The 14,859-nt window shown below is 37.9% G+C and overlaps 1 protein-coding gene across 2 annotated transcripts in view; it reads right to left on the bottom strand.

Annotated features, from left to right (window-relative positions):
- Nucleotides 1-737: 737 nt before the first annotated feature.
- RNF128 (ring finger protein 128) overlaps nt 738-14,859 on the bottom strand; it is a 98,761-nt gene continuing 84,639 nt past the window's right edge. For both annotated transcript variants that reach the window (XM_040265021.1, XM_040265020.1), the window contains exons 5-7: nt 13,454-13,550; nt 12,492-12,660; nt 738-2,169 (exon numbers count right to left, since the gene is read on the bottom strand). In XM_040265021.1, the coding sequence (XP_040120955.1) occupies nt 2,036-2,169; nt 12,492-12,660; nt 13,454-13,550 (400 nt within the window). In that variant the 3' untranslated portion in view covers nt 738-2,035. The remainder of the gene's footprint in view (nt 2,170-12,491; nt 12,661-13,453; nt 13,551-14,859) is intronic.

Here is a 14,859-nt window from a genome sequence, read left to right as displayed (position 1 = left end):
ATTTTTGCCTGGAGAATCCCCATGGACAGAGGAGCCTGGTGGGCTATAATCCATAGGGTCACACAGAATCAGACATGACTGAAGCGACTAAGCAGCAGCAGCAGTGTAAAGATGGACTGGCATCATGGTCCTTTTCTAACCTTATATTTTCAGTGATCAATAGGAGGAGGGTTCTGGAGAGAGGGGACATATGTATACCTGTGACTGATCTGTGTTGACGTGTGGCAGAGGCCAACACAATATTGCAGAGCAATTGTCCTCCAATAAAAAGAAAAAAAAAACTTATCAGTGGTCAAACCTCATTATTTACCTTGTTGACGTTTAAAAATAATTCATGATAGATTCAGTTATTTTATAATGGCAGCAGTTCCTCACTATGTAGTGAAATATGTAAACACGCTGTGCTGTGCTTAGTCGCTCAGTCATGTACGACTCTGTGACCCCATGGATTGTAGCCTGCCGGGTTCCTCTGTCCATGGGGATTCTCCAGGCAAGAATACTGGAGTGGGTTGCCATGACCTCCTCCAGGGGATCTTCCCAACCCAGGAATAGAAGACAGTTCTCCTGCATTGCAGGTGAATTTTTTTACCATCTGAGCCACCAGGGAAGCCCAAATACTAAAGTTTTAGTTTTTATTAATCAAATATATCAACAAATATTTACATTAAACCTTTTTCCTCCTAAATCCAAGCATATGTTAAAAGTTAGTATATGATTACTAAATACCAGACACAAACTTTTATTGGAATATTTTATTTACATTTTATATTTAAAGAGAATCAATACAAATCGGGACCTATTTACAGCATTTTGAATCAGTGTACAAGAATGCAATGGTTTCATCCACTCTACATTTAGCCAACAAAAATACATGTCTATTCTGCTTTTGCTTAAATTCTGCTGGAATTTGTACTGGAAACAAAAGTCTAAAACCAAAGATAAGCCACAGAAAATATAAAGTGCATTTTTATAATAGCTCTATTTAACTTTGGTGGATGAAGCTTCAAACTTTATATTAAGGCACCTGGAATTCTCCCCCCCAACACCAATTTTTTTTCAAACACCAAGAAAATGGATTCACGAAATTTATAGCTACATAGATAGAATTTTATTTTACCTAATGTTATTTTATAAAGCCCATTTTGGTAAAATGTAAACTCAATTTTCAGTCAACTTTGTTTGGAAAACATTTTCTATAGACTAATTTCTGTAGACAAATTCATACACAGAGATCAATTACCAATTTTTGTGTGACTTATTCATAATCATTCTCAAATGGCATGATGATTTATATTTTCTATTTTTGAAAGTCCCATAAGTAAGGTTTGAGAAATAGTTAAACAGTGTTTTTGTAAGGAAAGTTTGTGTCTATGATCTTTTGTCAAATTGGTGTCATTAATATACCAATCAATCCAGTCCAGTCCATATTCTCTAAAAAACTATGCTTGACACTCAAATGAAGTAAATTTAGCCTGATTTTAAAAATAAGAAATTGTTAAAATGAGTATTTTGCTTTAATCTTGTTCTATCAACTTAATGCAGCTTAAATAGATATTTCATGAAGTACTAGCCTAAGTTTGCATTGTTTTTTAAATTACAATTCCAGATCAATATAAGCACCTGGAGAAAAACCCTGACACATATAGCCCAAGCTAAAGTAGTATTATTTTTAATTAAGATACTATCATAAAATAAAGTGATTATAGCTGTTCCACATTTTAAAAGCAACATGTTTTGATAAGAAAATTGTTATAAATGGAAAACATGATTACTTGACAAGAGTTTTGAATGTTTAAAAATGTTGCTACTGCTATCAAGAGGAAACTTGCCTATGAAAAATATTATAATGTGTTTGTGGAAAAAGTTAATAGGTTTAATATTTTAAGTCATTTAACTATAGCATAATATTAATTATCTCAGCACTTTCAGTATCATTCTCATTTTATTAAGTTTATCCAGTTCCTTAGTAGTAAACTAGGCCCTGATTGGCAGTTCTGTTATTACTAAAGGTTCAAGTTTTCTATTGATACAGATTTTATGATTTAATTTCTCGAACAGTGGTCTCCTGATCAGGACTTTCATCTTCTTCAAAGGTTGGGTTGTCAACGTGAGGAACAACATCCACTGCCATGGAATTTGCTTCATGGTTTACCAGCTGTAGATTTTCATCTTTAAAAAAAAATGGCATTTGAATCAGTTCTAATGAGGTGGATGAAACTGGAGCCTATTATACAGCGTGAAGTAAGTCAGAAAGAAAAACACCAATACGGTATACTAATGTATATAAATGGAATTTAGAAAGATGGTAACGATGACCCTATATGTGAGACAGCAAAAGAGACACAGATATAAGAGTGGACTTTTCGACTCTGTGGGAGAAGGCGAGGGTGGAATGATTTGAGAGAATAGCATTGAAACATGTATATTACCATATGTGAAATACATGACCAGTCCCAGTTCAATGCAGGAAACAGGGCACTCAGAGCCAGTGCACTGGGACAACCCAGAGGGATGAGATGGGGAGGGAGGTGGGAGGGGGCTTCAGGATGGGGAACGCATGTATACCTGTGGCTGATTCATGTCAATGTATGGCAAAACCCACCACAATACTGTAAAGTAATTAGTCTCCAATTAAAATTGTTAAATGGCAATTTTAGGATGCTTTTACCCCTCTGTTCTTTTTTTTTTCTTTTTTAAAAAATATTTATTTACTTTTTAACTTTACAATATTGTATTGGTTTTGCCATACATCAACATGAATCCACCACAGGTGTACACGTGTTCCCAATCCTGAACCCCCCCCTTCACCTCCCTCCCCGTACCATCCCTCTGGGTCATCCCAGTGCACCAGTCCCAAGCATCCTGTATCCTGCATCGAACCTAGACTGGCGATTCATTTCATATATGATATTATACATGTTTCAATGCCATTCTCCCATATCATCCTGCCCTCGCCCTCTCCCACAGAGTCCAAAACACCATTCTATACATCTGTGTCTCTTTTGCTGTCTCACATACAGGGTTATTGTTACCATCTTTCTAAATTCCATATATATGCATTAGTATACTGTATTGGTCATATACACAATAGAGTATTACTCAGCCATTAAAAAGAATACATTTGAATCAGTTCTAAAGAGGTGGATGAAACTGGAGCCTATTATTCAGAGTGAAGTAAGCCAGAAAGAAAATACCCCTCTGTTCTTTAAGACAAAATTGAACACACATGTCTAAGAAGTCTTTCTTATCTAATTCAATCACACTCTGATTATCACACTAATTCCCTGTTTCTTTAATATGATTTTACTGCCTTACATAAAGCACTTACATGTGTGTGCTCAGTCGCTTCAGTCATGCCTGACTCTTTGTGACCCTATGGATTATAGCCTGCCAGGCTCCTCTGTCTATGGGATTTCCCAGGCAAGAATACTGGAGTGGGTTGCTATTTCCTCCTCCAGGGGATCTTCCCAACCCAGGAATTGAACCCTTGCCTCTGGTATCTCCTGCATTGGCAGGCGGGTTCTTTACCACTGTGCCCAGGGAAGCCCTAAAGCATTTATGGCATTATATTAATTTACAATTACTATTTTGTTGATTCATACATGTGCTTATTTTTACCTATATTATAGCATCCTTAAGAGCAACAGTTATGTCTTCTGCTTCTTCTCTATTCTAAATATTATAGCTCTTAAAATTAACTTCACGTTTGAATCACCTGGGCACTTTAAAAAATTATCTATGCTTTTTCATATACATAGAGAGACTGATAAGATAGATCTGTGTACATGCTCAGTCAAGTCCAACTCTTTGTGACCCCATGGACTGTAGCCTGCCAGGTTCCTCGGTCTATGGGATTTCCCAGGCAAGAATACTGGTTGTCATTTCCTTCTCCAGGGGATCTTCCCAACCCAGGGATTGAACCCACATCTCCTGTGTCTCCTGCATTGCAGGCAGATTCTTTACCAACTGATAGATAGACAGACAGGAGGACTAAAGCTAATCAACCAGGAAGTTGTGAAGGGAGTTTCCAAAATGGAATACAAGTAGTAACAAGTGAATATAATTATTTTACAGATGAAATATAGAGAGTTCAGAAGAGAGTGGGAAAGAAAAGAACTAACCTAAGTAATTTTGGAAAATGATATTTTGACTATATCCTATAAGGTTAAAACCAAAGAACTACACTGGTTAGTGAAATTGTTCTTCACAGGCTACATTGGCAATGTTACAACTTACATGTACTTTAGGATTGAACAAATAAGTAAATATATTGAGGATAATAACAGCCGGGTTTCTCAATGTCCAAGAATGGAGTTAAAAGTAAGGAAAGAGGAAGGCTAGAATAAACTCTATGATGTTGGATTAGAATCATACATCAGTATGAACTAGCTGTTCTTCAGATAGGTGAATGTAGATGTGTGTATATTTGTGTGAGTACATACACATATTTCCTCGCTTTGTTCCTTTAAAGGGCTAATAGCAATGATACTCCAAAAGCAATGAGCGTACCTAATGCCCGATCTTGATTCTGAGGTGCTGTTCTCCAATAAAAGCCCCCACTCCCTGATTTTAGGGTTAGGGCAAGAGAGAAGATTAACCTAGATTCTAGCCTGCTTCTGCTGCTAAGTCACTTCAGTCGTGTCTGACTCTGTGCGACCCCATAGACAGTAGCCTACCAGGCTCCCCCGTTCCTGGGATTCTCCTAGGGGCCAGCAAACTACAGCTTGCAAGCCAAATCCATAGCCAAGAGTGATTTTGACATTTTTAAGAGGTTGGAAGATAAAACAACACTGTCCCAGCCCCCAAAGCAACAAAGACCTAAAGTCTTCAAAGCCTAAAATACTTATTATCTGGCCCTTTACAGAAAAAGTTTGCCAATCCTTGGCCTAGAACATCTTGTGATAATAGAAAGTAAGGAAGTGCTCAAAAAGGGGGGTGGGGCGTTATTTTGAAAGAAAATCAACCAACTTGAGGGAGTTCCCAATGACCAAATCTAGGACAATCTAAGCATGAATAAATCATGAGAATAATATTATGGAGAAAAAGAAGTGAGGCTGTGAGTCCATATTATTATAAACAGTTGAATAAATAAGTGGAGAAATGATAGCTCTTCTTTAAATTAGAAGCTTAATTAATGTAGAAAGAAGGATGGAAATAGAAAATCACCATTTGGCACACACTTCAGTAATAATTATTGTAAGCAAGAACTATCAATGATTGCTAAAATTAGTAGGTAAAAATTACGATGAGAAACAGGACATTTGCATAGTTTCCAAGTGTCTCTCTATAAAACAATAAAGGGAAAAATAATAACTTTAAAAGAAGAGGCTTGGCAGATACCACCTTAACCAAGCGAACAAAGTTAAAAACAGTGATAATAAGACATGGGCATAATGTGCCTCATTATATGATATCAGGCAGACAAGATAAGATATGTGGTTTTCTTGCCAGAAATAGACAATGGACAATGAATTTAATCATTGGGAAACAGCAGACAATTCCAAATTGAAGGATATTCTTCAAAGTAACTAACTGGTGGCTTTCAGAGGTGTCAGAGCCAAGAAAAATGAAGACTTAGAAACAGTCACATATTAAGACTAAAAGGACATGACGGTTAAATGTAATGTGGACCTCTCAGCAGATTGGGTATAGAAAGAACATATCCAAACATAAAGGACGTATATAGGGACTTCCCTGGTGGTACAGTGATTAAGATTCCAAGCTTTCAATGCAGGGGGTATGGGTTGGATCCTGGTCAGGGAGCTAAGATCTCATATGCCTCACATGTGTGAGATGAACTAATATTTGACAAGGGAACCAAAAACATCCAGTGGGGAAGACAGTCTTCAATAAATGGTGTTGGGTAACCTGGATAAATACGCAACAGAATGAAACCAGACTCCCATCTCACACCACTTCCCCAGAGGGATGGTATGGGGAGGGAGGTGGGGGGTGGTTCAGGATCGGGAACATGTGTACACCCATGGTGGATTCATGTTGATGTATGGCAAAACCAATACAATATTGTAAAGTAATTAGCCTCCAATTAAAATAAATAAATTTAAATGAAAATGAACTCTAAATAGATTAAGGACTTAAAATGCCAAAATCAACAAATGGGACTACATCAAACCAAAAAGCTTCTGCTCAGCAAAAGAAATAATCAAAAGAATGAAAAGGCAAGCTACAAAATGGGAGGTAAGGAGTTAATACCCAAAATATATAAGGAACTCATACAATTCAATAGCAGAAAAGTAAATAATCTGATTTAAAACTGGGAAGAATTGAAATTTTGGGGGGGAAAAGATATTCTCCCAAAGAAGACATGTGTGCATGCTCAGTTGCTCAGTCATCTCCAACTCTTTGCCCCCATGGACTGCAGCCCATCAGGCTCCTCTGTCCATAGGACTTTCCAGACAAGAACACTGGAGTGGGATGCCATTTCCTCCCCCAGGGGATCTTCCTGACCCAAGGATTGAACCTGCATCTCCTGTGGCTCCTGCATTGGCAGGCAGAATATTTACTGCTGACCCATCTGGGAAGCACCCCAAAGAAGATATGTGGGTACAAATGGCCAACAAGTACATGAAAAGATGTTCATCACTAATCATCAGGGAAATGCAAATCAAAACCACAATGAGATATTGCCTCACGCTTGTTAGAATAGCTATTATCAAAATGATAACAGATGAGTGTTGGCAAGGATGTGAAGAAAAGGGAACTCTGGTGCACAGCTGGTGGGAATGTATATTGGTACAGCACTATGGGAAACATGTTCCCAAAAAACTAAAAATAGTACTACCATATCATCCAGCAATCCAACTTCTGGGTATATGCCCAAAGGAAATGAAAGCATTATCTTGAAGAGACAGCTGCACCTCCATGTTCACTGCAGCATATTCCCAATAGCCAGACACAGAAGTAACCTGTTTCTATTGACTGATCAACAGATACAGAAAACGTGAGATACATAGATATGTACACACACACACAGGAATATTACTCAGCCATGAGAAAGAAGGAGATACTGCCATTTGCAACAACATGGATAGATCTTGAGGACACTGTGCTAAGTGAAATAAGCCACACAGAGAAAAACAAACACTGTATGATAACACTTATATGTGGAATCTTTTTTTAAAAAGTCAAATTCATAGAAACAGAGAATGGTGGTTACAAGAGGCTAGAAGCCGGGGGGGGGGGGAATGGAGAAACGTCCATCAAAGGATACAAGTTTCCAGTTATAAGATGAGTAAGTTCTTGGGAATTTAATATATAGCATTGTGACTACAGTTAACAATACTGTAGTAAATACTTGAAAGTTGCTAAGTGTAGATCTTAAATGTTCTCACCACACATATACATACACAATTTGTAATTATTTGAGATGATAGATTTGGTGACTAATCTTTCTCTGGTTATATGTCAAGTATATTTCAATAAAACTGGGGGGAAATGAGAGAAGAGGAAATGCAATGTGGGATCCTAGGACAGAAAAAGTACATTAATGGGTCAACTGGTGAAATTTGAGTAAGTTCAATTTAGTTGCCAACATTTTATCATACAATTTCCTGATTTTGATGACTGTATATGGTTATATACAATGTTAATACTTGGAGAAGTTCAGTGATTGGCATTCTTTTTACTATTTTTGAAACATTTTTAAAGTCAGGCTGAAACTATTAAAAAAAAAAAAACACAAAACCTGTGTTTGGGCTGCACATCTCATGGATTCTGATTGAACTATTCTGGGGTAGATTCCAGGTATCAGTAATGTTTAAAGTTCTTCTGGGTGATTCTAATGTGCAGCAAGGATTAAGAACTAGGGCCCCTATTCTGTGGTTCTCAAAGTGTGGTCCCTGGACAAGCAGTATCATTACCACCTGGAAACTTCTTAGAAATGAAAATTCTCAGGGCCCATCTCAAACCTACTGAGTCAGAAACTAGTGGTTGCCACTCTGCTTTTTTTTTAAAATAAACTTTTATTCATTTATTTTGGCTGTGCTGGGTCTTTGTTGCTGTGCACGAGCTTTCTCTAGTTGCAGCAAGTGGGGGCTACTCTCTAGTTGCAATGCATGGGTTTCGCGTTGCTGTGGCTTGTCCTTGTAGAGCATGGGCTCTAGAGCGCTGGCTTCAAGTTGCAGTGCAGGGGCTTAGTTGGCCCGCAGCATGTGGGATCTTCCTAGACCAGGGATTTGAACCTGTGTCCGCTGCGCTGCAAGGCGGATTCTTAACCACTGAACCAGGGAAGGCCCTCCCCTCTGTTTAAACAAGCCCTCTAGGTGACTCAAGGTAGCTTAAGTTTGAAAACAAGTGCTCTAATATAACTCAGCACAATGATGGAACACACAGGCACAAACTAACCAACTGTATGTTTTCGAAGCTATTTAAACCAACTATCACCATAATAATCAGTGGTTAATAGGAAAGATGCCAAAACAATTATTATATAATTGTGTGTGAGTGTGTGTGTGTGCTCAGTTGAGTCTGACTCTTTGCAACCCTGTGGACCATAGCCCACCAGGCTTCTCTGTCCACGGGATTTTCCAGGCATGAATACTGGAATGGGTTGCCATTTCCTCCTCCAGTTGACAAGTCTACTTTATTATTAATGTTAAATTTTGCTGTTCTAATGTTTTTGCAAAACCAATTTAAAAATTCACGGTTGTCATCTGATCTCAAAGCAAAGTGGTGGTGGTAGTTTAGTTACTCAATCATGTCTGATTCTTGTGATCCCATGGACTGCAGCCTGCCAGGCTCCTCCATCCATGGGACTCTCCAGGCAAGAATACTGGAGTGGGTTGCTATCTCCTTCTCCCTCAAAGCAAAGTATATTCTCTTAATTTAAGACATATGACTGAGACACCAATTTATCTATTAGCAGTATCTCTAAACTATAGGAGAAGTAGCCAAGAAGGAAAAGTAACCCTTAAATTATGAAACCCCAAATATCAATATATAAAAGGGATGGGCAAGTGTGCCACTTCTATCCATGATTACATTTTAAGTAGTCACAAGTCACACTAACACATTCACCTTCAAAGATGTTGGTTTAGGTCAATTTAATATTTGATTTGTTTGAAGAGCATAATACAGTATTAGGAAACTAAGCTTAAATTTCTTAACTTTTATTTTTGCTCTGACTCTCTGAATGGGAGGATTTTACCCCAAGGCCATACCAATTCTATATATCCATTTATTTGAGTGCTCACACTTGTGATGGTTGTATATTTGGCATGCCTCCAACATTTAGTGTCTGAGCAAAATCCAATCATATGAGGAAGTAACATAGGTTGTTGACTTTATAATGGGTATTCTTAGACTGGTTTGGTTTTTGGTATCTGTTACTGACTTTAGAAATAGCATATGGCTTCTAAAAGTGAAGAAAAGGCAGGGTAAAGATGAATATTTCTGTATGTGTAACTTTTCTACAAACTATTAGATGTAAATTAGAACATCTCACAATCTCAGCATAATAATGATGACTGGGGGCCACAGTTGAACTGTAAAATAAAAAATTACAACTAAAATACAAAGAAATACTTCCCTTAGATATCAGAAGCTTATCTTAAAATACATGATTTTAAATCAGGGCTAATTTTATATTTAATAAAACTTCTGGTTTCCTAATGTTGAAACAAATCTACTCCACACAGCTTAAACATCTCTGTCTAATTTATATTATAGTTACAGGAAACATATTACTTTATTCTTATTAAGGCAAACAAACACCATTTATGTGGGTTAAACTATTATTCTTTTTATTTTATGTATTTATTTTTGGCTGTGTTGGGTCTTATTTGCTGTGCAGGCTTTTCTCTAGTTGTGTGAATGGGAAAATCTATTCTGTGTGGTCACTCATTCAACACTTATTTGAGTATTTGCTGTGAGGAAGCTTGTACTAGGTGCTGGGTGTACAATAGTGAACAATAAAACACTGTCCCTACCCAAATGGACTTTTAAAAGGTTTTAATACAATTCAGTGCAATAAGTGCAATGATAGAAGTTCTGTGGAAGTGACAGTAGGGCCACACATGTAACTAAAGATAGGCTTCTCAGGGGAGCAAGTTTTCTTTTCAATATTTTATTTTGTATTGGGCTAAAGCCCAATACAAAATAAAACTAAGATACAAATACAAAATAAAACTAAGATACAGAAAACTAAGATCATGGCATCTGGTCCCATCACTTCATGGGAAATAGATGGGGAAACAGTGGAAACAGTGTCAGCCTTTATTTTTTGGGGCTCCAAAGTCACTGCAAATGGTGACTGCAGCCATGAAATTAAAAGACACTTACTCTTTGGAAGGAAAGTTATGACCAACGTAGATAGCATATTCAAAAGCAGAGACATTACTTTGCCAGTAAAGGTCCATCTAGTCAAGGCTATGGTTTTTCCAGTGGTCATGTATGGATGTGAGAGTTGGACTCTGAAGAAAGCTGAGTGCTGAAGAATCGATGCTTTGGAACTGTGGTGTTGGAGACGACTCTTGAGAGTCCTTTGGACTGCAAGGAGATCCAACCAGTCCATTCTAAAGGAGATCAGTCCTGGGTGTTCTTTGGAAGGAATGATGCTAAAGCTGAAAGTCCAGTATTTTGGCCACCTCATGAGAAGAGTTGACTCATTGGAAAAGACTGATGCTGGGAGGGATTGGGGGCAGGAGGAAAAGGGGATGACAGAGGATGAGATGGCTGGATGGCATCACCAACTCGATGGACGTGAGTTTGAGTGAACTCCGGGAGTTGGTGATGGACAGGGAGGCCTGGCGTGCTGCAGTTCCTGGGGTCGCAAAGATTCGGACATGACTGAGCGACTGAAATGAACTGAACTGAACTGAAAGCTGATTAACAATGTTGTGATAGTTTCAGGTGAACAGCAAAGGGACTCAGCCATCCATATATATGTATTTCATTCTCCTCCAAACTCAAAGGGGAGCAAGTTTTAAAGGAGGAACAGGAGTTGGACTTGACTTCCCCAATTTCTGGGTGGAGGAAGAGTGGAAGGAATGGGCAGAAAGAAGAGAGTGGTTCAAACTATGACTGTTGAATTAAGGTTAGAAATTCGGAGATGGATTAAAGGAAAAATTATATTGAATCAAAAGGAAAGGGAGAGGGAAGAATCTAGGATTCTCCCTAAGTTTCTGGATTGAGGCACCTGGGTTGGTGTTCCTACCATTTATGCAGATAAAGAATACAGGAGAAGGAATATGAATTGTTATTTTATTTGCTTTTCAAATTCTCTGCAAAAACTGTTCTGCCTTCTACCCTCCCCCATAAAAACAGAACACCAAAATAGTAGGTTGGGACTTTTCTTCTTCTTTTAAACTGACCTGGCAATAAACTGAATTATCCCATACACTCAGGCCTCCTGCATAGCAGGCAAGAATTCTACCACTGAACTACCAATGCTGCTAAACTGAATTATGCCATACCCTCTCCTTTCTCTTCACTGAATTCTATTAGCACACAGTTACAGGAACCAAAAATTCATCTGAGGCTAAGAGACAATGATTATCTATTATATGTAGAATAAAACACAGATTATTAAGATTCTTATGACTACTTTGTACTCTGTGAAATGTTCAAAGATGAGATTACAATATGAGGTTTGCGTTTGCATGGTAGTATTCCTCGTGACCTCTGTACAAATGGTATCTATGGCACTGATAAGCCTACCAAGGACAAAGGTTCATGTCATAGGAAGCTGCAACTTTTACAAGTCGTCTTGACATTTCATTTTCCTCCTATTTTTTAGGCCAGAATCAGGTCATCTCAAAATGGGGACTGAGGAAAAACTATCAAACCAACAAAAACCAAAAGACAAAGGTGGAAGTTAAAGAAAGAGAAAATAATTTGTATAGGGGTTTTCTCTAAGGAAAAAAGTAACAGAATTCCCTAAAATCTCTCTACTGGTATGGCATTACTATTTTGAAATTAATACATTCACTTTTAGTTTCCAAGGTTTGTTCATTTCATGGCAAATAACAGGTGGCAGCACACTGTTCTTAAAACAGTTTCCCATCTGGGAAAAAAAGGAGGGGGTGGTTCTGGAGAAGTTGTGTATAAATCAAGGTTATGGAAATTAAATTATATTTTATCATTACATAACTTCTTTATCATAATTTCTGGTTGATATGCAATAAAGAATGGCTTCTAAAGTTGAAAACTTGTCCTTCGCCTCTGTAAGTTAATAAATCAACACTTAAATGCATTGGAGAGCAACTTTCCAATAAAAAAATCTTTTCTTCTGTGAATAATCCCCATTCTTAATGCATTTCATCTGTTTCAGGTATATTTCAATATGTGTATATTAAGTCAAAAGAGGGGTGCATCCTGCATTGCATCACTATCACTACAAAAAACCTGCAATGTGTTAATTGTGTGAATGGATGAACAGAATAAATGCTAAAAAACAGGAGTACGCTGCCTGGGTGTCTAATCTCCAGCGGATCATTTGTGGGGCACTTGGGGCCCCTCAGCCTGGTGCTCACTTGCTGAGTGTGCATGTTCCTCCAAAGGTGGTTCATCTGCTCCTTGAACTGAAGCATATCCAGATGAAGCCGTCTCACTGCGGTTATCCTCTTCATGAGGAGAGGCATTACTGGAAGTTTCATTGGATACAGGAACTTGTAAAGACACTGACCCATCTTCAACATCCACCTGTGGAAAGCATTTGACCACATTAACAGGCTCTGAGAGTACATGCTTTTCCTTGACATATTATTACAAAGTTTCTTCATAGGTGACTTCTTAGAGCAAGGTTTCTTGACTTTTGAAACTTACAATCCATTTTTTGATGATCACAAACATCTCTTGCTGGTCCCAGCCAGAGCACTGGAGTAACAGGTTCCAATGGGGTGAAAGATGTTACAGGCAGACTGCCATCAACATTTGACATGTTTATCTGGGTGAACACTTCATAATATAATGCCTGAGACAAGGAATGGACTCAAAAAACAAATTCCTATGCTGTCCCCTAGGAGTATTGAGAATCACTGTCATCTATATATCTCCTCAAGTCAGGAAGATTCTGTTGACCTTGACTCTCTGTTGTGTGTATTGTGAAACAGGTAGTTTTTTCACTTACGAAATATAATTCAATATTTATTATATTTCTCAAACTTTACATGTTCATTTAACTACAAGTTTGGTTGCAATGCAATAGTAAGATAGTAAAAAACAACAAGGGGTATCAGAAGTCAGCTGGGGTTATCACTTCAAGTTCTGACCACATAATAAGTACATTTGACGAGGGGGTAGAAGTAGGAAAATAGAGGTGGTCCAACATGGCATCTCACTGTCACTATGATATAAGTAGTTCCCATTTTAGGTATAACCTATAAGTCTAGCACATTGTATAGTTTAAAAATAGGATGATAACTTCCTGAAGGTTAAGATATATAAATAACACACTGCTTAAGTTCCTTTGTATAAATAGTTTAGCAATGCCTACCTCAATTCCCAGAGCTTTGAGTATGTCACATTTGCACATGGGGCAAGTCCTGTGTTCTAACAGCCACGGGTCAACACATGTCTTATGGAAAATGTGGCTAAGGAAGGAAAAAACATATAAACTGGTTATCTGTTGTGAAATAGCAACAACGCTTTGCCTAATATACTAACAGGTTACTCTATAAGTTTACTTGGTCTTTTAACAAATGACTTTTTCCCCTTTAAAACACACAATTACAGAATAAAAACTTAGAAATTTCATAATACAGTACTTTTAAATATAAAAGCCTCATTACCCTAGCTTCATAAAAACTATTTTCAATACCACTTACTTAAAAAATAGTTAAGATATTGCCTGACCTAACAAGTATAGTAATTCGGATCTTGATTTTTTTGTTATACCCTAACTAGACCATTCAGGTATGACCTAAATCAAATTCCTTATGATTATACAGTGGAAGTGAGAAATAGATTTAAGGGCCTAGATCTGATAGAGTGCCGGATGAACTATGGATGGAGGTTCGTGACATTGTACAGGAGACAGGGATCAAGACCATCCCCATGGAAAAGAAATGCAAAAAAGCAAAATGGCTGTCTGGGGAGGCCTTACAAATGGCTGTGAAAAGAAGAGAAGCGAAAAACAAAGGAGAAAAGGAAAGATATAAGCATCTGAACGCAGAATTCCAAAGAATAATAAGGAGAGATAAGAAAGCCTTCCTCAGTGATCAGTGCAAAGAAATAGAGGAAAACAACAGAATGGGAAAGACTAGAGATCTCTTCAAGAAAATTAGAGATACCAAGGGAACATTTCATGCAAAGATGGGCTCGATAAAGGACAGAAATGGTCTGGACCTAACAGAAGCAGAAGATATTAAGAAGAGGTGGCAAGAATACACAGAACTGTACAAAAAAGATCTTCAAGATCAAGATGATCACGATAGTGTGATCACTCACCTAGAGCCAGACATCCTGGAATGTGAAGTCAAGTGGGCCTTAGAAAGCATCACTACGAACAAAGCTAGTGGAGGTGATGGAATTCCAGTTGAGCTATTTCAAATCCTGGGAAGATGATGCTGTGAAAGTGCTGCCCTCAATATGCCAGCAAACTTGGAAAACTCAGCAGTGGCCACAGGACTGGAAAAGGTCAGTTTTCATTCCAATCCCCAAAAAAGGCAATGCCAAAGAATGCTCAAACTACTGCACAGTTGCACTCATCTCACACGCTAGTAAAGTAATGCTCAAAATTCTCCAAGCCAGGCTTCAGCAATACATGAACTGTGAACTTCCAGATGTATTCAAGCTGGTGTTAGAAAAGGCAGAGGAACCAAGAGATCAAATTGCCAACATCTGCTGGATCATGGAAAAAGCAAGAGAGTTCCAGAAAAACATCTATTTCTGCTTTATTGA

Source organism: Oryx dammah, unplaced genomic scaffold, assembly GCF_014754425.2.
Source record: "Oryx dammah isolate SB20612 unplaced genomic scaffold, SCBI_Odam_1.1 HiC_scaffold_23, whole genome shotgun sequence".
Taxonomy (NCBI): domain Eukaryota; kingdom Metazoa; phylum Chordata; class Mammalia; order Artiodactyla; family Bovidae; genus Oryx; species Oryx dammah.
This window is presented reverse-complemented; position numbering and strand designations above follow the sequence as displayed.